The 26,164-nt window shown below is 40.8% G+C and overlaps 1 protein-coding gene across 4 annotated transcripts in view; it reads left to right on the top strand.

The window, feature by feature from the left end:
* PMS1 (PMS1 homolog 1, mismatch repair system component) overlaps window positions 1-26,164 on the top strand; it is a 39,287-nt gene that overhangs the window by 4,511 nt on the left and 8,612 nt on the right. For 3 of the 4 annotated variants that reach the window (XR_001556341.2, XM_015867848.2, XM_015867849.2), the window contains exons 3-9: window positions 740-922; window positions 2,975-3,077; window positions 4,748-4,911; window positions 14,441-14,557; window positions 18,366-18,488; window positions 19,907-20,050; window positions 21,130-22,007. Coding sequence is in view for 3 of the 4 variants with exons in the window: in XM_015867848.2 (XP_015723334.1) it covers window positions 740-922; window positions 2,975-3,077; window positions 4,748-4,911; window positions 14,441-14,557; window positions 18,366-18,488; window positions 19,907-20,050; window positions 21,130-22,007 (1,712 nt within the window). In the remaining variant the exon portion in view is untranslated. The remainder of the gene's footprint in view (window positions 1-739; window positions 923-2,974; window positions 3,078-4,747; window positions 4,912-14,440; window positions 14,558-18,365; window positions 18,489-19,906; window positions 20,051-21,129; window positions 22,008-26,164) is intronic. The other variant, XM_032445665.1, reaches the window with a different exon arrangement.

Raw genomic sequence — 26,164 nt, 5'->3', positions numbered from 1 at the left:
ATTTATAGTTCTTAGGCTACCTCAGAAGCTTTTGATGTTTTGTAGTGCAGACTGGATGCGAATACATGTATTATCTTTAGTTGCTTTTGAATTGCATTCAGTTTTCTTTAAGAAGCAACCTGGGAGTAGGTTACGTTTTCCTTAACTGCAGCCAGGCTGTGTCCAGGTGGCAGAACGTGGTGAGTTTGTTTAATCAGTCATAGTTCGAGATGGCCCCTCGTGTGCTCTGCACATCATCAGTGGGCTATGGAAACATGGGAACCACTCATTCAAGACCATTTTTGGAAGCAAACCAGATGTGCGATTGCCTCAATGTACCACACACTAGGCACACTATTCTGTATGACAGATCATAATCTCTTTAGAGAGCCACAAATGGCTTCTGTGAAAGTTTAGTTAGCCATCCTGCAGTTCTACCGTCCTTCTCATCCTGCTTGTGATTTATTTCTTTTTGGATGCTGTTTCTATGTGCTGATTGTAGTGTTGCCGGAAGGAAGCATTTGTTTGCCGTGTGTGAGTTTGAGATGGTAGAGAGTCTGAAGTTCATCTTTCATTTATCTGTCCTAATTACCTGGGCTGTCAAAGTTTTATCTGCTTCGTGCAGGTATTTATTGAAATGACAAGTAATCGCATATACTGAGATACTGGAAGAGAAGCAGTACTTACAGTCGCTTTGTTTGTCCCTTAATACGTTATTCTCTATTGGCAATTCATTACTGTTGTTTTTTTTTATACTTAGGAGAATTACGGGTTTGACAAAATAGAAGTAAGAGACAACGGCAATGGAATCAAGGTTGCTGATGTTCCTGTAATGGCAATTAAACACTTCACCTCCAAAATAAGCTCTTCTGAGGATCTTGAACAGTTGACAACATACGGTTTCCGTGGGGAAGCCCTGGGATCCATTTGTTGCGTATCGGAGGTGAGTGGCTGGACTTCGGTGTTGTGATTTGTGCACATCTGTGAAAGTTTTCATAACATATCACTGCAGAGTCTTCAAACTGTTCTGGCAGCCACTGGGAACTTGTTTTTGGAACGGCCTGGTTTGTTTGTGCCTCCTTTCCCCACCCTTAAGTCATATCATAAGGGTTAGGTAGCAGTATAGATGTCCTGTTAGTGTCAGTCCTGTGCACTATCATACCGGTTATACCGGTGCTGCATTTGTTTTCCTCAGTAAATATCCATCAGAGACAGTTTGGTTAGTGTTTCCTTGTCCTTTTCTGCCATATCAGGGTATAGATACGTAATTCCTTGGAATGCTGGTTTGCCCCCTTAGTGTTACGATCCCTAAGAGCTTGGCTGAGTTTGCTACTTGAATCCAGCTAACTGGAAATAAGAAGCAGCAGATGGTGGCCGGGAGATACCACTTCAGGACGCTGATGGCCCACATAGCTGCAGTTCTAGTAAGGATTTCTGCCTCGATGTTATCTAAATGATCAACAGTCATGGGATCTTCTTGCAGTCCATGTTGTTCCTTGACATGCATATGACTGCAGTTGCACAAACGGCTGTCTTTATGAGTAAACAGGAACCTGCTCCCTGGCCTGAGTCTGATCCATATATTTGTGTTAACAGGGCTGACACTGACAGCGTACTGATATTTAAGATATAACTTGTAGACTAAAAGGAAGTTGGTTCAAAACCATCTGAGAAATATTCAGACTGTGAAGCACACGGCATCTACCTGTTCTGTGCTTCTCTGCCTTTATGTCTTTGTGCTGAGACAAGGTCGAGTTTGGACTTCTATTTCAGTCTCCCAAGGATTAGATACTGCAAGAAGATACTGAGATTGGTGTCTGATGGCAACTGACAGCTCTTGAGGTCAGGAGAGGTGTCAGAGGGTGAGAGAGCCAGACTCCCTGCTACCTTGGGCTATGTTCGCATTGCACTAAGTGGGAGTGGGTTGTATATTTGGATGGAGGTTTCCAAAGAGGCTTTCAGAAGTGGTGGCGTGCTGGTGGATGATGATAGGTCTCAGTGGTCCTGATGAGTTGTCAGGGCAGGGTGCCATCTGTACTGTGCATTTAATCAGCCTGTGTTGTGTTTCATAAGATACGGGAGTTGGTCTGACTGGTCTATTAAGTACTATAGTAGGTATTACGCTAATATGGGGATCAGTAATTACGTTAATTAAACGCTCCTGGCTTTAATTGCATTCTGCCTGCCCAAACTGCCCCTGAAGTTTCAGTTAAGAGGTACATATGTTACTACCGGCCCATACCTAGGCCTGTAACATTGTTGTTTCCAATTAATCAATTACTGTTTTTCTCTCCAGAGGCATGGCTGAATTCAGAGTGATTCATATGAGGAAACTAAAATAAACCAAAACATCCTGAAGCTCTGTGGGAGTGATAACCTTTGTGTCTCCAGGGCGCTTTAAGCACGGTGGCTCTTTGTTCAAAACACTGGTAGCTTAACTCACAGAGCTGCAACTTTATTGAACTGCTGGAGTGTAACTGGTCTTGCTAAAGGTGATCTGTGTCTTACCTTAGCAGTTTACAAAACACAGGGCTTCACGATTGCCAGATATGCTGGGTGTGGAAGATTATTACAGTCTTTGATAGTAATTAGGTTTGTGTAATCTCACCTGAATTTAAGAAGTTGTCACAGTACGTCTTCTCTTGAAGGTTGCAAATGAGAAGTTATCGGTTGATGTAGTTGTTTAAGTTGTGTTGAGAGTAGAAAACAAAGAAGTATGTGTTGTAGGTATGAGGAACGGCTTATACTGTGTGTAGCACTGTGGTGGAAATGAGTAGCTGTTAACTAAATGGTTGGGAAAATGAGTGATAATGCAGAATGTTTTCTGTGACTAAGAAACACCTGTAGGAGAAGGATTTTATAAACTAATTATATGTAATTGTGGTGGCAGAAATAATATGATGTTAAATAATAAGAGTGATAGCCAAGCTTATCTGAGCTCATTCTGATCTTTTTGAATCCTTGATTAACATGTTTTTACTACTGTTATTCACAGGTTTTGGTCACAACAAAGACAGCTGATGATGATATCAGCACTCAGTATGTTTTGGATAGTACTGGGCATATAACTTCCCAAAAACCTTCCCATCTTGGTCAAGGTAGGATATTGTGTTCTAGCGTTGTGTTGTGACAAGGATTTTGTTTCTCTGGGGCTCTGTTTGATGTCAAAATACCTGTTCAGTATTTAAAGGCTGAATGTGATATCTTGGCTGTAAAAATCTGTTGCCTTATGTCTGTCAGCCAAGAATGTGTTGTTAGTGTAAGAAATAACATCTCAGAAGCTGCCTCAGATAGTAATTTTAATCTAGTTCTGGCTTACCTGACTCTCTTCTTCAAGCTGACAGAGTGGAAATAAACGTTGTAATAATTCTGTGCCCCAGGTCCAGGCACAGGCAATATGTGAAAACCTGTTCAGAGTCAAGATGATGTTTCTGTATGTGGCAAAACCCTTACTTAAAAGGGGAAGAGTTGCCTTATTCCTGTTTGAGGGAGTACCTGGAAGCAGCTCGGCTGTTGAACCAACCCAGTGAAGTTGTGTCTCTTGAAATTTAGCTGTGTGAAAGATAAAGGGGTTGCCCTCGCCTCACAGGTGGCCTTACTGTTCAGACTTGGTGTGGGCTTGGGGTACCCTTGGTCTTTCGTTGTACTCTGTTCAGCTGTTTGTTTCCCAGTAAGGCCACACCGTATCCTCGCTTCCACACTCCGACAGGTCTGTGATCCCAGAAGAGGTGATTGCTCCTTTATTGTGTTTAGGGTGGGCTTCTGAGAAACCAGTCACTGCTTTTCTTTAAGGATACATCTGTTATTGTCCTTAGCACGTTCATGCTGAGCCCCACAAGCTCCTTGTCATTATTCTGTGCCATGGTGGGTGTGCTGCCTTGTACATCCAGAGCGCAGTCTGCCTGCCAGACCTGGCTCTCACTTGGTCTGCTGTCTGGCAGCAGGGAGCTCCTGACTCAGGAAAGTTAGGGTTAGTTAATGGGCAACTCTTGTAGAGGGAGCTGAATCTGACAACTCTGTAATATAGGCAGTTAATTTTAACAAGAACTTCTTTAAGGTTCAGGCTGTAGTATTTTCTACAACCAGAGAGGCCCTTTTTGGAGCGTGTGAATTGCACGGCCTTGTGTTTTGTCAAAATTGTTTAATGGTTGCTTTTGAAAAATGAATTCCATGATATCTCATTAATACCCAGTAATATGTTTGTAGCTAAAGAACCTGCATGATTATACTGGTAGATAAATACCCTTCTCACCACATACTTTGCCTTGAGCAGAGGTACCTGGCCTTTCAGGTATACCCTAATGGGAATGCCAGCAAAAGGCCTTAATGGAGCTCAGCATTCCTTTGCCTCCAGATGTGTCTTATTGGTTTCTAAGTTTGTTAACTTTCCTTAATAAAGTGGTTAACTTATTGTGCGCCAAATGAGTCTTTGGCTTTAATTAAAGGCTAATTCTAAGTGCTCTCTGTGCGTACCAATGAATGCTTAAAGCTGCAATCATACCTCCACACAAAGGGGAATCGAAGCTTATGTTGGTACTTAGTTAGCAATCACCTCAGAATCACAGAATCACAGAACTGTGATTCTCGTGAAAATGTTATTTCTTAAGCTAATTTAATCTAGTAATCTGATTTATTGTTGCTAGGGTTTATTTGCGTGCAGTCGTATACAGACAGGACCCTTCAAGGATAAACAAAGTTTCCCTGCTATCCAGATGGTGATATGCTTTCAGTATAATGTCTGCTTGTTTCTTCCTCACCTGCTGTGTAGGTACAACAGTGACAGTCCTCAAGTTGTTTAAGAACCTTCCTGTGAGGAAACAGTTTTACTCAACAAATAAAAAATGCAAGGAAGAACTGAAAAAAGTCCAGGACCTCCTGGTAGCATATGGCATCATAAAGCCTGAACTGAGAATAACCTTTGTACATAATAAGGTAATAATCCTTATTTCTCTGTCAGCTGTGCTTAAGGGTCTTTCTCTGATGAATTTGTGCAGTTAATACATAAAGTACTTGATCCCTAGGAGTTGTCTTTCACCATGGATGAGTTTTGAACTTCTGCTTCTTTCTTCATTCCTTATATATATATTTTAGGATGGTTACAGATTTTTATCTCAAACGTTTCCAAGCCTCAGGCTCAGTTCTGCCTTTTGGTCTGCTCCAGCGGATACTGTGGATGGATGTATGAAGTATAAATGTTGTCTCCTATGTTAATAATTGAAGCTAATTGAGCCAGTTGTTTGTTACTTGGGGGAGACTCTGGGGGATCAAATTTGGAGGCTTCCTGGGGACTGCTTTGACTTCACAGGCTACCAAACAGTCATTTAAATATACAGCTACAGGAGTGACACGTTGGGCGATTCTCCTTTCCCTGACTCCAGTTTCACATAGCTCATTTTATTGGCCGTGCTGCTGCTTTGGATGCATTGGAGGAAATTTAGGCTAATGAATTCTCAAGTTGCAACAAAGTATAGAGTGACATCTCCTGGCCAGAGCCCTTAGCATTGTATGCTAAGAAAGAGTATTGTAAGTATTGGTTACTAAAACTAATTGTGTATTTAATTGGTGGTGTGGTTTTTCCCTCTTCAGTGGGTGTGGTGAAATTTTTCTCTTGAAGCGGGGGGTTTTATTTACTGTTGTTGATTGCTGCAGGGTCTAAATACTGTACATCAACTGTACCTTCTGTGAACCTCTTTTCTTTCCCTGTGTGACTACCATTTGTCTTCTGTCACGCATCTGAAGTTTGACAGACTGTGTTGGGGAAACATCTTTTTCTATTGTAGAATGTGGTTGTTCAGTTGACCATCTTGAACTAGACATTTATTGCATGGTTGGTACAGATTTTGTGTGATCCCAGCTGTTTGGAAATTCCCCTTGATGTGCACAGAGATGCCTCTGTCCTATCGAGCTGTTCTTTTGCTGCTGTTGAAGAAAGAGTGCAGACATTGTCCTCTAGAATGTCTTGGTTTTGTTGAAGGGGATGGCTGTGAAATGCAATATAGGGATGTTCTGTCATCACATGATCTCTGTGCACATACAAACATTTCGATAAGATTCTGAAAGCTGAGGGTATTTTAACAGTGCAATTGTGCTTTGAAGTCTAGAAAACAGCACGCTGAAAAGGAGAATGTGAAAAACTGTGATGAGGATACATACTCTGGGAACCTGTGATTGCGATCATGTAAACAAGACCTGACAAAATAACATGAATTGGAATTTTCTCCTGACATATGTGATGTTTCTGTAGACAGGTAGTCTTAAGGATAGAGGTTATTGGGTGGCTTTCTGGAATAAAGAAGAGACTGGAGGATTGTTTCAGCCGTCACTATGCACTTTGACAAGGGAGGGTGGTAAGAGCTGAAAACCAAACTCGTGTGGCAGCTAACAGGAGCTCATCTCAGGTGGTTGTCTCAGCAGCCCAGCTTAGGAAGTGGCGCCTCCATGTTACAAATCAATCTGTTTCTATTTGGTGGGAGTACACTAAGTCTGCCTGTCCTCTTTGCTTCACAGGTAAACCCTTCAGTGCCAAGTAGGCAAGTTTGGTAGGATAAATGAGTGCATTTGCTATGTGGAGCACATGTTCACTGTAATGAAAGGAATTTTGCACCGCTGCCCTTATGTGCGTTTAACTTATTTACAAAAAACATTAAAAGAGAAGCTGCTCAGATGCGTTTGAACAGAAGAGGTCGCTCAGTAGCTGTTGTTGAGCTGGGAAAATCAAAGGCCCAAGACATCATATAGGAAGTGTAGTTTGTCTGCGCACATGTAACTGCTTTAAAAGAGTCTGAGAATTAGAAAAAAACAAACAAAAGGAGGGGGAAAAAACCTCTATCCGAATATAAATTCCTATATTTCTACTGCTTTTGTCATTACTTGCAAAATAGAAGCTGCCTATTGCTTCATACCTTTTCAGAAATCTGAAGTGCTGCCATTTCAGTGCATAAGTTTCAACAGGTTGACATGCATTTGTTTTGCCATAATATCACAGTGTGTGACTTTGAATTCTTCTTCCTTCAGATGCTAAATGCTTTTCTCATTGACATTATTAAGTCCAATTGCAAGATGTTTTTCCCTTAGCACTCCTATAGGGTATGTATGGTAGGATAATGCGCTACTGAATAGGGTTGTTATTTTGGGGCAGTGTCTGTCGTATTTCTGTCTGATGTGTGCTAGGAGAATGAATTGCCTTTTTAAGTAGCTTTGTTTGTCGTGGAGCTGGAGGGTTATATATTAGTTTTAAAAAATGTGTACGTCCAATTACTCAAACGAGTTCCTAGAATCTCAGATTCCTGAGGCTGAGCCAATACTTACTGCTGCATAGATGATGATAGACGTCAGGAGTAAGATCAGGTTCCAGGACTTAAAAGAGCAAAGAGGTAGCAGAGATATTCGGTACTGCAGAAGGAGACGAGGAAAGATGGGTTGAAGAAGTAGGAAGGGTAGTACAGTACAGTGCATGGCACAGAGCTCTTAAGTCTCAAAGGCAGTAAGCCGGTACCTTCTAAAATAATCCTTCTTAAAGTTCTGTGTTCTGTAAGAAATGAGAGTGGAAGAAAGCGTAGCTCTCACCATACTGAGGAAGAATATATGTGTGATGAGGGAGATATTTTCATTCATGTGTCTGAAGTTAGGCATCTGAAAATGGCTGTGTAAGAGATTCTAGGTTAAATCTGTTTCGGGAAGTCAGGCTTATTCTTGAGCTGTTGAATGTATATGCATTTTTAGTATCCCCTACACACTGGCTGCATGCTGTATTTCCACTCTGTTGGTTTTGTGTGGGTTTTTTTTTTAAATAGACAGTGCCTTGTTTCTGAATGAGATTTTCCTATTTTTTTTTTCTTGTGGTTGTGCCACGCTGTGTGTCTGTGTCACTACAAATGAAATTATTGCCCTTAAATGTCCGATTTGTTTGCTGTTGAGAGTGATGCTCTTACTGCCTTGGGGTAGTTGTTAAGTACGTAAGTAAAATAGGTCTCCTTCTGTCAGTCCTCTTAGGGTTTATTTATTGGTGTCCTCGGTCAGTGAATTTCTGACGGGAAATGATCAATTGCTGTTTCTGCTCAGAATGTTTTGTTTGCATTAGCAATAAATAATGAATCACTTTGCAGATCAACCCTTGAAGTACTATTGCTATTTTGACAACTTGGATTAGCTGGTGCTCCTTCTTTTTATGAAGGTTTATCCTGCCAAGACATTCTTTGAATACTGATAATGTCGATCCTCTTGCCAGTATGGTTATGTTAGAAAGGTATTTTTCTTCTTTCATCACCGTGTTCCTTGAAAGCATATTGAATAATGAGACAGCCAAATGGAAATAATTTACATGAGTATTCAGCAAGTTTATTTAAAGTTAACATTATCTGAAAGCATGCTAAGAACATTCCAAAGTCAGCTACTGCTGCCACATCAAACCCCTCAGCCCAAAATGCCACGTTGTAGCCCCTCATGAGCTTGGGCTGTGTTGTACTAGCAGCACTGCTGGGCTCTGCTTGGATCAGACTCTTCACCTGCTCCTTCCCAATTCGTGCCTGTGGCCCGTCACCCAGTCTCAAGTCGGTGGTGATGTTTAAGGGATACTTTAGCCTCTTGAAAGGTTATATACTTCAACTCTGTTCTTGTTACTTGTGTTCCACAAAAAGCAAGAGGAGGGAGGACACCTGGTAGTTGTACCTTTTTTTTTTTTTTTTTTTTTTAACAATTTAAGGCATAGAAAGGCTGAACAAATTATGGCAACAGTTAATGTAGGTGATGCCTATCAACAGGTAGCGCCATATGCAACTGCTGCCATTCACAAAGCACGGTTGCGCCCTAAGGCTCAATGCGTTTTCCAGTTCCTATTGAGAAAAATCTACAAAAGGAAGTGTTTGTTTGTTTTTTTTCTAAGTGCTTGTCAGGCCTGGTGTTTTGAAGCCTTGGTCTAGGGCTGTTTTCTGTTTGTTTCTGGGAGAAAAGAACCTCAGGATGCAGCCGGTCTGTTCTACAGCTGTTTCTCTACCTGTGGTTGGCATTGTCTTAGCCAAAGCCCTTTGGTGGCAGTGGCTGGTGTTTACCTAAATGATGCCACCAGGTGCAGGTATGTACTATGTGAGGTGCTAAGTATTTACTGTGTGAGGAAGTGCTGCTGCTTCATTATCTGAATTAGTTTAATGTAAGATCTTGGAGAAGTCTTGACCTCCTACAGCCTGTATCCATTAATCCAACAACAGTTTGTTTCTTCTCTCTGAGCTTTCCATAGTAACTGTGGGTTTTTTTTTCCTCCAGAGATGAAATAACCAGAATTTTTTTTCATGATGGGATCACACTTGACCTTTATTCATTCTGCTTCCAAACTCTTGTTAGCTGCACACTGAAAAGAAATCTGATGTTTAGCATTAACAGCAGCACATAAGCACTTTCTTGATTTGGAAAGGTTACTCCATTTACTGTAATGATGATGATGGACTCCCTTCCTCATTTGTGCTTTAAAATATAAAGGGGAATTAGTAAAAATCTGCAGTACTCTGCAAGCAACGTGCATTCTAATAGATCTGGAATTCAGTCTTTTTTTCCGTTCACTGTTGAGTGGCTTCACTTAGGAAGCCCAACAGAGAGTTAATTCTGATGTTTTTTGTGATGTGGCCACCTGTCCACTAGGAAATGCGCTGAGACCCTCAACTCAGCTTACATCAGCCAGAGAACAGCTGCCAGATGGTAACTACTTTTGGTCACTACCAACCTGGTTGAATTCGAACTGGTGACCTAGAGGTGAAATGCTTTATATCCTATTACTAATTCCCTGAGGTTTCCAGTTTCCCATCCATCACTTTTTTCAAATGACAGCCCAGTATATGTCTGTAATCTCAAAACAATTACTGCTTCATATAGGCAGCCTGGGCCACGGTATCTGAGATTTGCTTCTGGCTCTTGTAAAGCTTACACGTTCCCCTTGCAGGCTTAAGACCTGTTAGAGGCAAAAGGGCATTTCTAAAGCTGCGTGGGAGCTTCCCTGCTGCCTTAGCAGTGAGCTTTGTAAGAGTTAAGTATGCGGTCTGTTACTTTGCTAACCACTGTACCGAAGAAGGCTTTTATACTCCCTTTTTTATATGGAAATTGCTGTGAGGATGTTGCCTTCTCTGAAGGACTGTTTAGATTTTGACTGTTTTTCTTGTTCCTGTTATAGAAATGCAATTTCTCAAACCACCACACTTGACCAGGTGTGGTAAAAGCTGCCAGAAAAACCTGAACGTTCTTCTGTCTTTGTAATTCATGAAAACTTTGGAAGATCTGTTAGCAGAAGGCCTGTGGCTCCCTGCAGTACCTTTTGGATCCTCTCGTAACTTACCTTCCAGTCCCCAGACCAAGCACTTGTGTAGTGCATGATGCTCAGGAATGCATCTTCATTGGGAGAGTGCTCTCAAACCACAGGTGGGAAATTTGAGCAGGAAATACTTAAGAATTTGTAGAATGAACGGTGCAGTGGAAAATAACTACCTTTCATCGAACTCCATTGATAGCTGTGATGTCTGATGCCTTGGGATAGTCATTGAGTGCATCTTATGAGGGGGAAGAACAGTGCCTTGGATTTCTCTGTTCTGTGCTTCCAGCAGTAGATGAACCGTGGTCAGTTATAAAGTGGATGAGGTAACTGACTCCTCAGAGGCAAATAGAAAGCATTTGGCGAAGGCAGTTATGATTGGGTAAAGGGTTGTGTTCTTAAAGGTTAACTGAGAAATTGCCATAATGACTTGTTTTCAAGGGAAGATTATGCAAGAGAATCACTGAGTCTTAGAATCACCAAGGTAGGAAAAGACCTCCAAGGTGATCTATCCAACCATTTACTTGTCCCCAATATTTCCACTAAGCCACGTCCCTTAGTACAACATGTAAAGGTTTCTTGAACACCACAGTGCTCTCATTAAGGCAAATTACTATGGTTTTTAAACCAGGACACCAGCTATGGCTTGGTGCAGATCAAACAACACTGGTTCAAGGTTGGGATTTTAAACTACACTGCTAAGTCTTAATATGTTCCTGATCATAGGTGATAGCTTTTCTTCCACTGCAGAGAAGTGCTTCCCCTCTCAGCCAGGTTTCTGTGCAGCATGAGCAAAAGTTTGCTTTCGTGGTGATGGCTTTTTTTTTTTGTTTACCTTGGACTGAATTAATACTTTTGATATTGCTGTCTGGCTCAGTTCCTGTTCCTGTGCTCTTAGCAAATAGCGGGCATGGTTTTGGTTTGTGAGGCAGCCTAGTAAGTTGTTTGGTTTAAAGTCAGGAAAGCTAAGAAGGACATTGCCCCAAAGAGATAACTGTCTGAAGTAAGATATCGGGGGGGTGGGATTTTTGGAACATGTAAAACAAAGTTATGCTGTGAAATGCAGTTCTTGCTATTGTTGCTCTCTACAGTTCAGGTGCAGAGCTTGCTCTACTAGACCTTTACACTATCAGACTTTTTACGGGATAAAAAACTACAATGATTATCACACAATAAATGAAGAAGAAAGATTGGATTTGGGCACTCAAAGTCCACCTTAATATCAAGAATGTCAGTTGTGCTGTGGAAGGCTGCTCAAGTACTGCTATGTAGCAGTAAGGTAAGCAAGAGCAGTTCATCTCAGCATAGTAGTTGTTCTGCATTACCATCACCAGGAGCAGTGTCCAGTCCTCAGCTCTAACTGGGGGTTTTCCTCTTGTGATTGCGTATTGCTGTGGCTGCTGGTAGCAGATCTAGAGCGTGTAAGATGGGTTGCGATGAGGATTGGCTGCACTTTTTCCATTGTCCTTCCTTGGGGTTTTTGAGGTGACGTGCTGCATAGCTGTTATTCTCCTCAGTGACAAATATTGGGCAACCTCTGTCTATCAAGGTACCTACGCTTTTTCCAGTCATTCGACATTTTTCAAGGAAATCTTCTAGGCTGTGTGTAGTATAAAATAGAGATTGCTGTTTCAGGCATGCATGTCTTAACATATCGCAACAAAAGATGACCATTCATTGGCTGGGTGGGGCCAAGGAAATGCATACACACACACACTCATGTTTATCTTCTGTATATGTGCAATAGATTTTCATATATGTTGGGACTTTTAAAGTAAGGCCAAGATCATGTAATCTCCTTCAATGAAGCCAAGAGGAAGGTGAGATATATTTGGCTGGTTCTAACAAACCCTAAGATGGTCTGTATGTAATAATATATCTTTGAGTAGGCTGTTTTTGCAGTGTCATCATACTGAGCAGAGTCGGATTCTTCCTTGGCTCATCCTGGACACCAGGTTTATATGACCTAGAAAAAAAAAATACACGGGGAGTGTGTGGGTGTGTATTTTTAGCTGAACTAAAGGGTATAATCAAGGTTAAAAAATGAGGCTATAGCAGGAACCTCATGGCAACAGGCACTTATTAAAATAAATACGAGAGAGTTATCATTGTTTCTTAATGGATTGCTTTTTAAAGTTCATTAATGCGTGTGGAGAGTCTAGAAAATAATTTCCTTCGAATTAACCAGCTGTTCTTACACTGTGGCTTCATAATATGCAGTCTGGGCTAAAAAAGAGCACACAATTCATTCTAGGTGGGTTTATTAGGGGGAAAAAAAGACAAGTAAATAAGCTCTGAACTTATTAGCAGCGTCTACTTTTAGCAAGTTTGCATTTAATAAGTTCTCATGTTCCGTGGCTTTTCTAAAAGCACTTCACAGCGGTGATCTTTTTACAGTCCCACGTACCAGCGTTCAGCAGGCCGGGCAGGGTAATAGCAGCCTTGCATTAATCAGCAGCTAGGATTTATATCTGTACCTGTGGCATCACACTAGGATCACCTAAAATAAACAGCGGGCTGTTTATACTGGTCACGTAACAAGTGTCTTTCTCTGTTTGTCACAAGTGTTTAATTTAAAATGTATCCAGTAAAGAAAAAATCGTTTGGCACTCTGTGTTTCCATTTTAAGTAATCGACTTTAAAATAGCAGCGGTACAGGATATGTTTTATAAGATGAGCTCTGAGGAAGAGGACAGATTCTTTCATCACTCCCAAATGTCTCTGAGGAGATGTGCAGCAGGTGTGGAGCCACGGGGCTCCATCCTCCTCTGCTGCCTGCGGGGCATCGAGCTGCAGGCACACTGCTCTCTGCACCCCTTCTCCTTTGCCCCTTTGTGTGTGCCCTGTCCTCCCTGATGTAGGTTGTCTTCTGCATCTGGGGGGCTTTCAGGTGGCTGTGGGTTGGCAGGACAGCGTGCACAGTGTCGGCAGGGTACAGAAAGTGAGTTAGATTCAGACAGGAGGGAGTTTGGAAATCAACAGTTAAGGACTGGGGGTGAGTTTGGGGGTTACCAGTCTCAAAGCCTTAAAAATGCCACCTGTCCCATAAGAAGAGGATATTGTTTTACAGGAGCGTTGCATTCTTCAGTGCAGTTCACCCTTCGAGGCCAGCGAATATCCGACAGGGCAGGTGGAATTTAATGGCTCTGTGTTGTGTTTCTTGAGATCACTGCATGTGATTTCTTTGCTCACTCACCGTGCTTTCACATAGCATCCTGTGCCAGAGTACTGTGAACTCATCTAGAATTTATTGGACACCTAGCACCTATTTAAACATCTATTTTTAAACCAGCACCGTAATGTCAGATTTAATGGGCAACTTCCTGCATTTTTTTCCTTTTATGTTTGAATGTTGCACACCAAAATAGACTCAGTCACCTACCGATGACTGAAGTAGATACAAAGCCAGTGTGAATCTAGAGGTTGCTTTGAAGCAGAAAGCCAGTTAAGCGCAGTTGTTGTTGATATCTAGTGGGAAGTAAAAGTTAAGCAGATTCAGGGTTTAATTTGTGTCTGTTCACTAGGGGTTCATGCTGGTGAAGGTGCTTCACATTAGAGAGGCAAAATTTCACTTCCCAAGGTTACATTAATACTTAATTATGTAAGAGGATTTAAGAGGAAAATTTCTTCCATGCAAGTTGCAATTCATGCAGCCTTACTGCACTGGCTAATTCTTTGTGAAAGTTATGTGTCTAATTGAGCATGTATCCTGCTAACTTCAATTTCCAGTAGACAAACAGCCACTTTGCTAGAGATACTTCCTTACAAACTGCTTTCCTTCCTAAAAAACAAGCTTGTAGACCTCGAGCATCCAGATGGGAGCTATGAATGGATATGTCATGTCTCAGCTTCTCCCAAAGCGGATTGAAGTACCGTATGCATTACAGTGTCCACCTTCAAATGCTGATCGTCATGCCAAAAAGATGTTGTAAAGCTCCTTAATTTTCTGATGGCTACAAGTCAAAATCAGCAACAGGACATGAAAAGCCTTGCTAAAAAGTATCGTTTTGTGTGTGTTAACACTGAAAGTTGTGAATGTAAGAGGGTGAAAGTACAGAATGTTACATATACAGTATGTGTGCAGTTGCATATACATGTTCATAGACGTGACTTAAGTTCAACAAATATAAATATAATGTCAAAAATTTGACTCTGTGCCACTCGTTTCAGGCAGTTCTTTGGCAGAAGAACAGGGTGTCAGATCACAAAATGGCCTGTATGTCAGTTCTGGGAACAGCCGTTATGGGCAGTATGGTACCTTTTCAGCACCGCTGTGAAGATCCTGAGGTGAGTTTAAGCTTCCTTCTCCCAAATCCACTTACAGTCCGTCAATGAAGAGCTAAGTCTATACTCGAAAAAGAGACTTTGAAATAGAGAATATTATCTCCGGCCTGACATCTGATCAATGCATTTGATTCTGTTACTTGCCTCTCTGTAAAATTAATCGGTTTGGTGATTGAAAATGCACTCCCAGAATCATCTCGTCAGGACTCATGTGGTGCTGATCAAATGGCAGTAAAAACAGTTGCGATGACAAATGCAGAATTGCTGATTGCTCAGAGCTGTCTAAGTTAGGATTCCTGGCCTGCAGGCAGGTTGTGCTCTGATTAATAACTACGTAGTTATATAGCTCTTATCCTCATGGCCTTTTAGCCTTATCTTCAAAATATTCCGTCAGTTTCAGTCAGGGTCACCAGAAGAGCAAAATAAACACGTGCTTAGAAGGCAAGTTTTGCAGGATTTATATTAAACCTGTATTTGAAGGCAATGTTTAACAGTTGTCACACAGCTTAAGCCCATGAGACTCTTTGCTGCTGATGAATTTGAAGGAATTGCCCATAATACTGTGCTCTGTCTAATCTTTTCACTTTTTTCTTTTCATTCTGCTTCTGTTTTTGTTGCAGACGTTCTCACAGAGGACAGTCTTCCTTCTGCTGAGACTGCACAGTTAACTTTTGTCTGTATCCTGTAGTAGCAGATCTTGCTGTAGTTGTGTCGATGAGATGAATTACCTTCACTGAAGTGAGAAGTACCTATTGAACACAAATAATTGTGCTGCAAGAAACTGTTTAGTCAGTCTTAAATAGTGAGTTTGTGAGAATGCTTGTGGTATATACATACCAGGAACTGAAGGGGGGAAAGGTGAAGCAGAGTTGCTTTTCATAGCTTACAAAGTTTTTCTTGTTTATGTCAGAACAAGCCAAGATGTTCTGTTCGTACCTGACTGCTTGCTGGCTGTGCCCCATATGGCTAATGCAGGGGGCTCTGCAGGGAGGACCAGGGGGTATTTAAAAGGGACTAGCTTGAGGGAGGCACTCAGCTTCTCATGTTACCTCTTTGCTATATCGTGAGGCATCCATATTCCTTGAATAGAAGTTGGGGAACATTCCATCTCTCTCTCTGTCTCTAAATAGTGTGTAAAATGCCACGTGCATCATTTATAGGTGTGTAAGTGATCCGTGCACGTTGTGTGTGCACAGACTCACATTCAGAAGCTGTGGATATTTCTAATTTAAGCAGGCAAACACAATGAAATGACAGAATTAAGGCTGCCTGTGTAGCCCTTGCCTCTTTCTCTTGCGTGCAGGAGTTGTGATAGATATTTGGTGACAACGTGTATGCCACTTTTTCCTTTCCACACAGTCTATGTCTCATATAGTACACAGATGAGAGCAGCACCAGTTCTTTGCTTCCTACTTGTCCACAGTGCAGCTTCCTACTCCTTTACTACAAAGTCTACTCTGAATACGAATTCGGCGTTGCTATAACTTTTCATAAGCTGTACCTTACTAACTGCATATTTAAATGTTCTGCAATAATGATTCATGCATTTTAAAGCCTTGCCTTCTTCAAAACTTCCCTATTACGAGCACTGCATAAAACAAGAACATAGTTCAAGTTGGCTCTAAGGCATGGAAAAGTTGGGCAGTACTCACAAAGTAGGAAGAGAACCAAAGAAAATAAAGGATGGACAGTTAGTCATGTGCAAAGCATCATCTTTGCTTTTTGCATCCCCATTCTTGGAAATGGGTGGATCCGTTTTGGCTGACAAGTTTCACTCAGGGAATTTTTACAGTGCAAGGAATTCCTATGGAATTCTTAGGAATTGTCCTATATTCTGCGAGGGTGAAGTCAGGCGGGTATCCAAGCTGCTGGGAAAACGTTAAGCACTGAAGAAAGGCTTACTGTCCATTCAATACAGATGTATTTTATTATGTTCATTTATTTAATATTCTCCAGTCTATGTCATTTTGCCTAAACTAATATTTATTTTTTTTTTAACATGTGATAGTTTTAGTCATTAAGATTAGTTTTAGATCTCATTGCTAACTTCTAATGAGCGTACTTGATATTCCACATGTCTTTAAATAGTAACAGCAGTCAGCCATTTCTTAATCTGGCAGCTTCTGAAGTGACTTATTGGGAGACTTTCAGTTTTGTTTTAATGTTGCCTGTATATAAAAATACTGTTTGAAGTGAAACACTAATACAGATGTTTGGGAACCGCAAAAGAAATTTGAAGCATAAAGAAGGAAGGTTCAGAGAGGATGAGCTAAAGCTGCAGGATAAAATCGAGAAGTGCTGCGTGTTGTTTTTTGATAATCATCCAGCAGATATTTGACACCTCTTTAACTTGACCAGTGGTGTTTGGTTCTGGGCAACGTTGCTGACCAGAACGCTCCGGCTTTAGCACAGAATGCTTGTTACAAGGTCAGGAGGGAATAAGGGAGCACATGGGCAGATAGCTGCTGTGACGTAGGTGAGTGGGGAGGATAGGCCAAGTCCCAGGGATTTTAAGTCCCGTTTCAAATGCATGATAGCTTGGGTCTTAGTATGTGCAAGAGGTTCTGCCAACAGAAAAACCAAAGAGATCTGATTTCTGTGTTCTCTCATCCACGCTGCTACCAGAACGTTCTTGATACTTTCCCACATATCCAGAATCCAGCCTTTGCTTTGCACCAGCCCCACACTGAGCCCTTAGCTATTTGTCTGGGCCAACTGCAGTGGGGGCAGCACGTGGGGCAGTACCTGTGCTGGCTGGCATGTGTCAGTGCTGCTGGATCCTGTCTTTAGAAAAGGTATGATGGCCTTTTCTACAGAAGGGTCATTATTTCAATGCTGTCCTCTCCAGACAGCTGCCAGTTATCACAGGAATTGTGGAAATACATTATCTTTGGGATTTCTGCTTCTTTACCAGACAGAACTGATACCATTTTAAGGGCTTACAAGTTGTTTGGTGGAGACAAGGAGTGGATGAGGCAGGTAGCAAAAGTCATCGGCCTCGTTTTGTCTGGAAAAACAAAACACAAAAAAACAACAAAGCTAAAAGGGCTTAATGGAGAAGTTATAAAACCTGTATTTAATGTTAGGTACTTGAGTTGTGTGATGTGTTCCTGGTCAGGGATTCAGGTTCTTCTGGAGGCTGTGGGTTGTGGGTGCTCAGCACACCCTGAAGGCAGGTGGTGTGGATGCTAGTGGTGTAGGTAAATTTTGGTGCCCTGAATAAAGGCCTGATAAGAGGTTATTTAAAGTGTCCTGTGCGTGGAAAGAGAGGAAGTTCCTGTTTTGATTTTCTACCTTAGTGTGAGCTCACTACCCCCTTCTCCAGGCTGGACAGCAGTGTGTGCTTTTAGCTTATACCGGCAGTAGTTGGTGGCCCTGCGGTCAGCAAGTCCAGGGTTAGCTGGCATTGTTTTATTGGCTCCAACCAACTTCAATCCCCAGCTGCAGACAGTAGCCTCGTGAACCTACAGTCCCAGTAGGAAATGTCTCAATTGATAAGGGGTAGTAGAGACACAAGTATCATCAGCCTCAATTTTTATTTTATTTTATTTTATTTTTTTAAAGAGCTTCTATTGCTTGAATTGTAGAGTCATAAAAACACCAAGGATAGAAAAGACCTCCAAGATCATCCAGCCCAGCTGTCCACCTATCACCAGTATTTCCCAGTAAACCATTGTGGCTCTGAAGAAGCAATGCGTTTATTTGAATGGCTGGGACTCCTGTATGTTTCAGTGTAATTTGCCACCTTCAAAAAATCTCCTCGACGTTCTCTTTTAAAGACCTTTGTGCTGCATTTCTTCTGTCATTACAGATAAATCTTTCTGGATTCCTTCCAAAAGCTGACTCAAGCAGCTCTTTGACAAGTCTCTCAAGTTCAGAACGGAGTTTTATTTTTATAAATGAACGTCCAGTTCATCAGAAGGACATATTAAAGGTAACACCCTGTAGTATTTTCAACCGCAGAGCTGGAGGCTATACTTAAGGCTGCCTGAAGAAAGTGAATTTCAGATAGACAAGAGACCATGGTTGTTGATTCTTTTTGACTGTTAGCCTCGCAGAATTACACCTGTGCAGTTTTTCAGTCAGGAACTCTGTGTGGTTTCCCATAAGAGATTTTTTTCTGAAATAAGAATTATAGTTTTGTCCACTTCGTACTGAGGGCTCATCAGGCTTTTACACACTTTCACTTTAAATCTGTGTATGCGTTGAATAAAAATGAAAGTGATAGTGCAGAAGCACTGGCTACAGCTAGGCATTGTGTAGGCAGAATTTGATACTCTTGGGTTTCTCACACTGCTGAACCTTGCAGCACCTCACTTGGAGCAGCACTGCTGTTCTAATCCTCGCACCTCCCAGAAAAGAAAATTCAACTTATGCTGAAGTGTACACGTACGGTTCAAAGTGGAGAAAATGAGTTCATTTTTAGTGTATAATCAGAGTTTTGTAGATGTAAGCCCTTAACTTGTGTTTGTGCTCTAAGTGACAAACAAGGCTAAGCCTGTATTATATCTCTGTGCAGTATCTGATATACTTGTTTCTTGCTGCAGTGTAAGGCTCGGTTTGGGTCCCATAACAGAGGCCGCTTGTTAACCAGAGGCTGGATGCAGTTCTGGGCACTATAAGACATAGTAAAAATACTTTGCCCTTTGATTAGGGCCGTTCTTGGAATGGCGATCCTTTTATTTTGACCTGAATTCTGAAACAACCAATTAATTTTTTAGTTTTTGGTTAGGAGTTTTCAAGAGGATTAAAGAGAAAGCAATAAGGGCAAGCAGAGTTTGTGAAAAGTTGTAAATTTAGAGTTGGGTTAACAAAAGGAACAAACTAATCCTGTTCTGGGAAAAGGTCAACTCTGTGGTGCAAGTGTTACTGTCTCAAACAGACTTCAGCTGGGCTGAAAGAGACAGTAATGTAGCTGCAAGCTGTGTAAGTAGATGGTCTTTAAAAAGCAAACACAGATATAACAGATTTGGGTTGACTGAGGAAGTAAGCATTAGAAATGCAGTCCAATTTGGTCATTTCTAAGTACAGGCATATCATGTGTGTTTTTCCAAATGTGATCGATGTATTCATTCAGAAGGTCAAAGCAGTTTCCTTTTGTTTCTTGGAACTTGATCTTTTTTGTTTTGTTTTATTTTTATGTTTGTTTAGCTGTGAATACATGGGAGCAACTACTGAGTCCCCTTGTGGAGATTATTTTGTCACACTTGTGTATTCAGATATCTTTTTAGCATTCCATTAATTTGGGGAAAAAAAATATGGTTATAATTTTCTAACATTACAATTTGTTTTTGTGCCTTCGTGTCTGTTTTGTTGCCTTTACTGACATCTCTGTACTGAATTAATCTGTAGTTAATCCGACAGTACTACAGCGTGCTGATGCAGAAGGACAGCACACGCTTATACCCCGTGTTCTTTATGAATATTACTGTACCCGCCTCTGCTGTGGATGTGAATGTAACACCTGATAAAACTGAAGTTCTGCTGCACTATAAGGTAAGCAATGTCTTACTCTGCTGTTGAGTTGACATTTTTTACTTATGCACAGGTAATAAGGGCTCGTGGAACTGCCCAAATATTTGAAGGTGATCAGTGCTACTGAAGTTTTATAAGAGGATTATTCAGAACTCATTTCCCAGTTGATCTTCAGGACCATTTATGTGCTGTCACATACCTGTGTTTGTTTTCTAATAGCTTTATAGTGACCAAAGCTAAATGTAATTGTGATGGGTGTCCTTAAATAAATCTCTTTCATAGATTCTTAATGCATTAAGTAATAAATGTTCCAAACCCTGCACACGTTACGAAGGGGAAGTTAATTTCTGCTGAATGCACAGTTTGCTGTTACATGCTTAAATAATGTTAAAAAATAAACATCATGTAATTTTGGGATATCCTGTTGATAACATCACGACCTGAAATCTAACTAAACAGTATGTGCCCGTATTTTAGAGGTTTTATATTCAAGTTCTTGCACTTGTCTATGATAATCTTGAAAATGCATTGCCTGTGAGGTGCCATTAATATGAAAATTAACGTAGCGTTCTCACACCTGTTCTAGTTTAAAACTTCTGTGTTAGGAAGAGGGTTGGGGTTTTCTTGTTTCTTCTTTATTTCCATCATTTGCTGCAGAACTGTCTTGGCGTCATCTTCACAAATGTGGTTTTGCCATTTGAAGTGGGGCTGGTGCTTCTGTCTTTACTGTGAGCTTATGACACTCTATTAGGTGGGAATAGCTTTACTTGATAGGGTTTTCAGCAATCACTCCACTGTGCTCTAAAGAAAGCAGTTATTCACTTTGGTGATTTTAGTGTAAACCAGTGAAGCAAAACACCTCTCCCAAATATTTGTGGTTAAATTTATCCATTTCAGAGCCTTTTTTAGCATAAGTGAAAAATGAAATGCGCCATAATCTTTCCAGGTTTGTTTGAAAACTGTTCTGAATAACATCACTTTGCTCTGTATTCTCCATATCTGTCAGTTATGTATTTCGGTTTTCACTTAAGCTTCTTTGTGTCTTTTTTCTGGTTGTTACTTTTGTTCATATCTTTTGTTTGTTTGTTTTTTCTTCCCAGGAGTCTGTCTTATTTGCTGTTGAAAATGTGTTGAAAACTTTGTATGGGCCACTACCTGCTTCGGTCCCTGGTGAAGCTAATAAAACAGCTGTTACCTCAGAAGACGTGTTTGTTCATAAAGTAGGACAAACAGATGTGGTTGTTAATGAAAAGGAACCATCTGGAAACAATGATCTACATGCTTGTACTTCATTCCTTTCATTCAGCAGTGATGTGCAAAGTTGTCAAGCAGGAAAAAACACAGAGATCTGTTTAAACCATCAGGTACTCTCTGGTGATACTTTACATAGTCGCCTAGAAGAAAAAGAGGCTTCTAAGAATGATGCCTTTCAAGAAGGCTCCTTAAGTTTCTTGTGTGAGGAGGAGCAGAATGGACAAAATACAACTGGTATTCCAAGAAAAAGTGCTCCTACAGATCCCGGGTCTAAAAAAGATGGTGGGCACCTTTTGAGCTCTGATAACGCTGAAGAAGCCTTAGTCCCTGAAGACTTACCTGAAATATCTGCTGATAGTTGGAGTATGGGAAATGCTTTTAAAAGCTCCTCAGGAGACAACCTGGAACCTGTTAAGGTTTTAATTCCTGAAGCTGGAGGAGCAGTTAATAGGCAAAGTGAGCGTAGTGATGAACAAAGCCACGATCCACAAATCCCAAATCAAAGTACCAGGAAAACAAATGTAATAGATGAAAAAACAGGACACGTAACAGCTTATGATTTAATTAATGGTCGAATAATAAGGAAATCCAAGTCTGCATTTGAACATTTCATCCAGGAATATCGTTCCAAGTTATTTTCTGAAAATCCAAGGTGTAGCATGAAGGACATCCTGTTGAAAATTGAAGAGCAATGGAAGAATTTAAATGAAGAAGACAAGCAGGAGTAAGTTTCCAGGCTTCATCTTGATTCTAAATCTAGCAGTTAGCGGTGAGCAAATGAGCCATCTGTTGTGAGCAGGAGAAAGATGATAACTTCCCAGTTATTGATGAAAAACAGACCAGAAAATTATTTTTATCATTTCAAGGTCAGTAACGGTTCTGTCAGACATGCGCTGCTGATTTGAGTTACTTGTTTGGCCACTGTGTTTGCTGTGCAGCAGTTAAGTAGGGACAGTTTCCCTGAATTGTTGTTTAGAAACAGCAGGCAAGAAATGTGCTTTGTGAATCATACAAACATCAGCTTTTTAAGGGCTTGCCTGTGTATTGTCACTCCAGAAGCGCTGTCAATGAAAACCAGCGCAGTGATGGATGAGGCACTGTATCGTTCCTCCAGAACTTTTTCCAACCAGCAGTTCTCTTTTTATTGCTTTCAAGTGAGAATTCTCTTTTAGGATCTTTAGTACTTGAACGTTTGGAAAACTCCTTTCCCCTATATTTAGTAAGTATCCCATCCCAGTCTACTGCATTATTGTATGCATAAAACTCAGTCAGATGACACAAGGAATTTCTTTCCCCCCCAACAGCTATTCCAGTGCATGTTCAGAGTTTAGTAGGGTCCAAATACTAGTGGGTCCCTTGTTTCACTCTGAATCAAACCTTTCTCAGATTATGGTCTGAATACCTCCACTTCCTATTATCTAAACTGTTCTATCAGTGACTTTTTGAAATTCACCTGCAAGTAAGGAAAACATTTCAACCTTTTTTCATTTGGATTTTCTGGTATCTTGACTTTTTCTTTTTGGAGTGGGGTTCTGGTGGTCAGTTAGTTAAAATGTATGTGGAATCTGTATTGCTCAGTAAGGACAATTAGAATAACAGATTTTTAAGGCATTCTAACACAGTTCAAAATGGGGAATGTTCTTTTAATTTGGTGAAATATAACACACTTTGGAGAATCACATGGAGGAGAAATTAATAGTTCTTCAGCAATTCTATGTGCTTTTTTCAATGGAGTCTCTTAAGTGTTGTGAAAACATGTTTTCTTAATGGTACAGATGTGAAGAGAGGGGACAAAGGAAGCCACCAGACAAAACTCTATTTTTCCCATCACAAAACCACGAGTTTGGGAAACGGTGTTTTGCCCACCTCTCCTTCAGCAGGAATATTGATGTAATAATTCAAGTCTGCTCCAATTATATTCATGCTTTTAATGAAACAGAACAAAAGGTTCTGCCAGCTGCTTCAGAAAATTTTCATTTGCTCTGCTTTAGCTTTTGAGATTTCATGGTTGCTTTCCTGGTACAACTGTTATGTTTAAGAGTGTGCCTACAGATTAACTTCATGTTAGTTCAGGAAGGAGACCTCTCTGGTAGTGGAATTTTTCTTACCTGTATAAGCGAATGCAGTAGATGTTGGTGTCAGTGAAAGATTTACCACTAGTTGTATCAATACTTTTCAGCTTTGGTATTTTTCCGTTTCGCTTTCAGTGTTTTAAAATTGCCCCAGAAAATAACTACTGCGAAGAGATAGGTAGTTATCTTTCCCTTCAAGGCAACAGTCCCAAAGAAGTGTTGCAGGTCTGGCTGAGAGCATGCCTTTGCCTACCGGGCACTCTGGATGAATTGAGCCACCTAGAGGTAACAGCAACTGTGTATAGAACAGGGCAGCCAAAGGGCCACGCTCCTACTGAGCATGCTGTGCCTTCAGGTTCAGGCAGCCCTGCTGGCGAGGCATCTCTTCTCTGGCTCTAGACCTCTGTCCTTCTGCCATAAAGTCCATGTTTAGGTGACTATGGATGTGCTCGGCTTCAGCATCTCTTTTTGCCTCTGTGGCTTCTCTAGCAGGTCTAAATGAGTTTAAATCCCTTTTGGGAGCAGCACAACCAACAGATGTCACATAATGACACGGGATAGCCTTTTCTAAACAAGCCAGCATTTATTACTCAACCGGAATGTCAAATTTTATGGTCTTTTGGTTACAATAGAAGAGGAAAGTTTCCATGCATGTCTATGTTGGCAGCATTTCACATCCCCTTGCTTTGCAAAGCCAGGATTTAATTTCTTATACTCACTCTGCTCTTAATACAGCCTGTGTGTGTGTCTGGCCTTAATATTTCTTGCTTATCAGGCTCAGGTAGCAGTGGGAGAAATCCATCCAACTGCAGTGACAGCAGCAGCGGCAGCGTATATCCTGAAGGTCTAAGAAAGGTTCGGAGCTACACACGTTATCCTGGGGCTGACAGATTACCTTGTCAGTGCTGTGTGGTAATTCTTCATAAGTATATTTGTACCTTGGGAGAAATATCATTTAAGGTAGCACGGCCTTTGCTGTCTGTTGACAGATGGGAGCGTGCGCATAGACTGTCGTTAGTGACTAGCAGTAGCTAGTTCCTATCTGGTACTTTTTTGTTGCCTGATGAATTTTTTATTCATCTCACAGCTTGTGTGAATGCATTATTTGCAGCTGCTGGGGAGTAAGTTAGCAATTAGTAATTCCAGCAAAAAAGTATTGTTTGTTAATGTGCTTTAACCTTTTCACTGTGAGGAAACTGCACCGATCACTTGGAACCGAGATGTTTTAGAAGTACTCCGTGAGAAGCTGATACAAGCATTGAAAAACTTAATTGCTTTTCCCTTCACAAAGACAGGAAACACAGGAATAGAATGTAATGTTTACTTGAGATGGTAGTTTGAGTTGGTTGGATTTCATATTATGAAGAGGCTGAAGCTGAGAGGTATTACATTCAGAATGTGGTACCTCTTTTTTCAGCTTGTGTAAGTCAGTGCAAGTGATGATTGCTGCTCTGAAGTTACTCCTAACAGACACATTCGGATTTATTCAGTTTTGTCTACTCAGTGTACCAGTCTGAGAGACCCTGAGTTATCTTTATGTAGTTAGTTTAGGCAAAGCCCTCACAGTCAGATCTTGCAAGGTTAGAATTTCTGTGTTGGTGGCCTAAAATGAAAGCGTATAGGACTTTCTTTGGGGTTGTTTTGGTTCTGGTTTATCCTTATCAGTACTCTTGTAGTTAAATATTATCACGTGTTACAACTGTGTCTATTCAAAACAAAGTATTAATTGATCTGGTCAATAGTATGAATGTATTCTGTATTAGAAAAAGTTCTGGTCAAGTGATTTCATTGATATATTTTAAAAGCAGCAGATGTTTTTTGTCTTAGCATTTACTCCATATTTTCTAGGACATGATTTATTGCAAGAAACTATTTAAGCTGACTTTTTTTAGTTAACTAAATATTGGTACCATATGTGAATGCTAGCACATCGTAATTAATTGCGGTGACCCTTCTCTTGACCTTAATTTTCCAGCACGCATACACATAATTGAATCAAACTGTTCCAGCAAGTAGCCATAAATAAATATGACCAGTTAAAATATTTACTCCCAATACTTCTGTATGATAGCACTGCCTTCCATCGAAGGTCAGATTGGTATGAATAACCTGGCAGAATTTAGAGCATCAAATCAGGGCGAAACAAGGAGGTAGCACATTGCTCCTCTGTCATTCAGAAAAGTGAGGTTTATATATGGGAGGTGAGTACAAACCATCTATAAAACTTTAGCTATCATCTTGATGGGTACAAGCACATTAAGAATCACTGCAGGTTTTAGAGCTTTGGTACATAGCAGTGACTTAACTATAAAGACAGCGTTTAGAGTCACTTTGTGAAATATCTCTACGTTTGTTATTTAGAATTCTGTGATAATCATATCTACTGTGGATTTGCATGCTTTTTATTCAGGTGGTTGAAGTTAGGCTATTTCAAGTCAGTGTTCTTTACCTTAAATAGAGCCTGAGGCTTATGAAATTATTTAACCTCCAAACTTCTAGTTAAATGCTTGGGCTCCACTTAAAATTTGCAGAGCTCTGGAAGCTCAAGTGGCCTTTTGAGTAGGGTTGGATGTGCCTGTGGCAAAACTTCTGAAACTATATGTCTCAATGCAAATGTGAGTTAAATGCAGTCTTTGGGACTGAGGTCCAAGACAATCTGCACTAGCTCCTTGTATAATGAAGTTGATGCATCTCCCTTCAAATATTCAGATTTTCCTGGCTGTCATAATGAAGGAAAGTTTTGAACTCATCATCCTCTCTGGGTAGAGGCACAGGGCAAGATTTCCAATCTCCTTCCCAACCCAGTCAC

Source organism: Coturnix japonica, chromosome 7 (genome assembly GCF_001577835.2).
Source record: "Coturnix japonica isolate 7356 chromosome 7, Coturnix japonica 2.1, whole genome shotgun sequence".
Lineage (NCBI taxonomy): Eukaryota > Metazoa > Chordata > Aves > Galliformes > Phasianidae > Coturnix > Coturnix japonica.
Note: the sequence above shows the minus strand (reverse complement) of the source record. Positions and strands in the feature narration are given on the sequence as shown.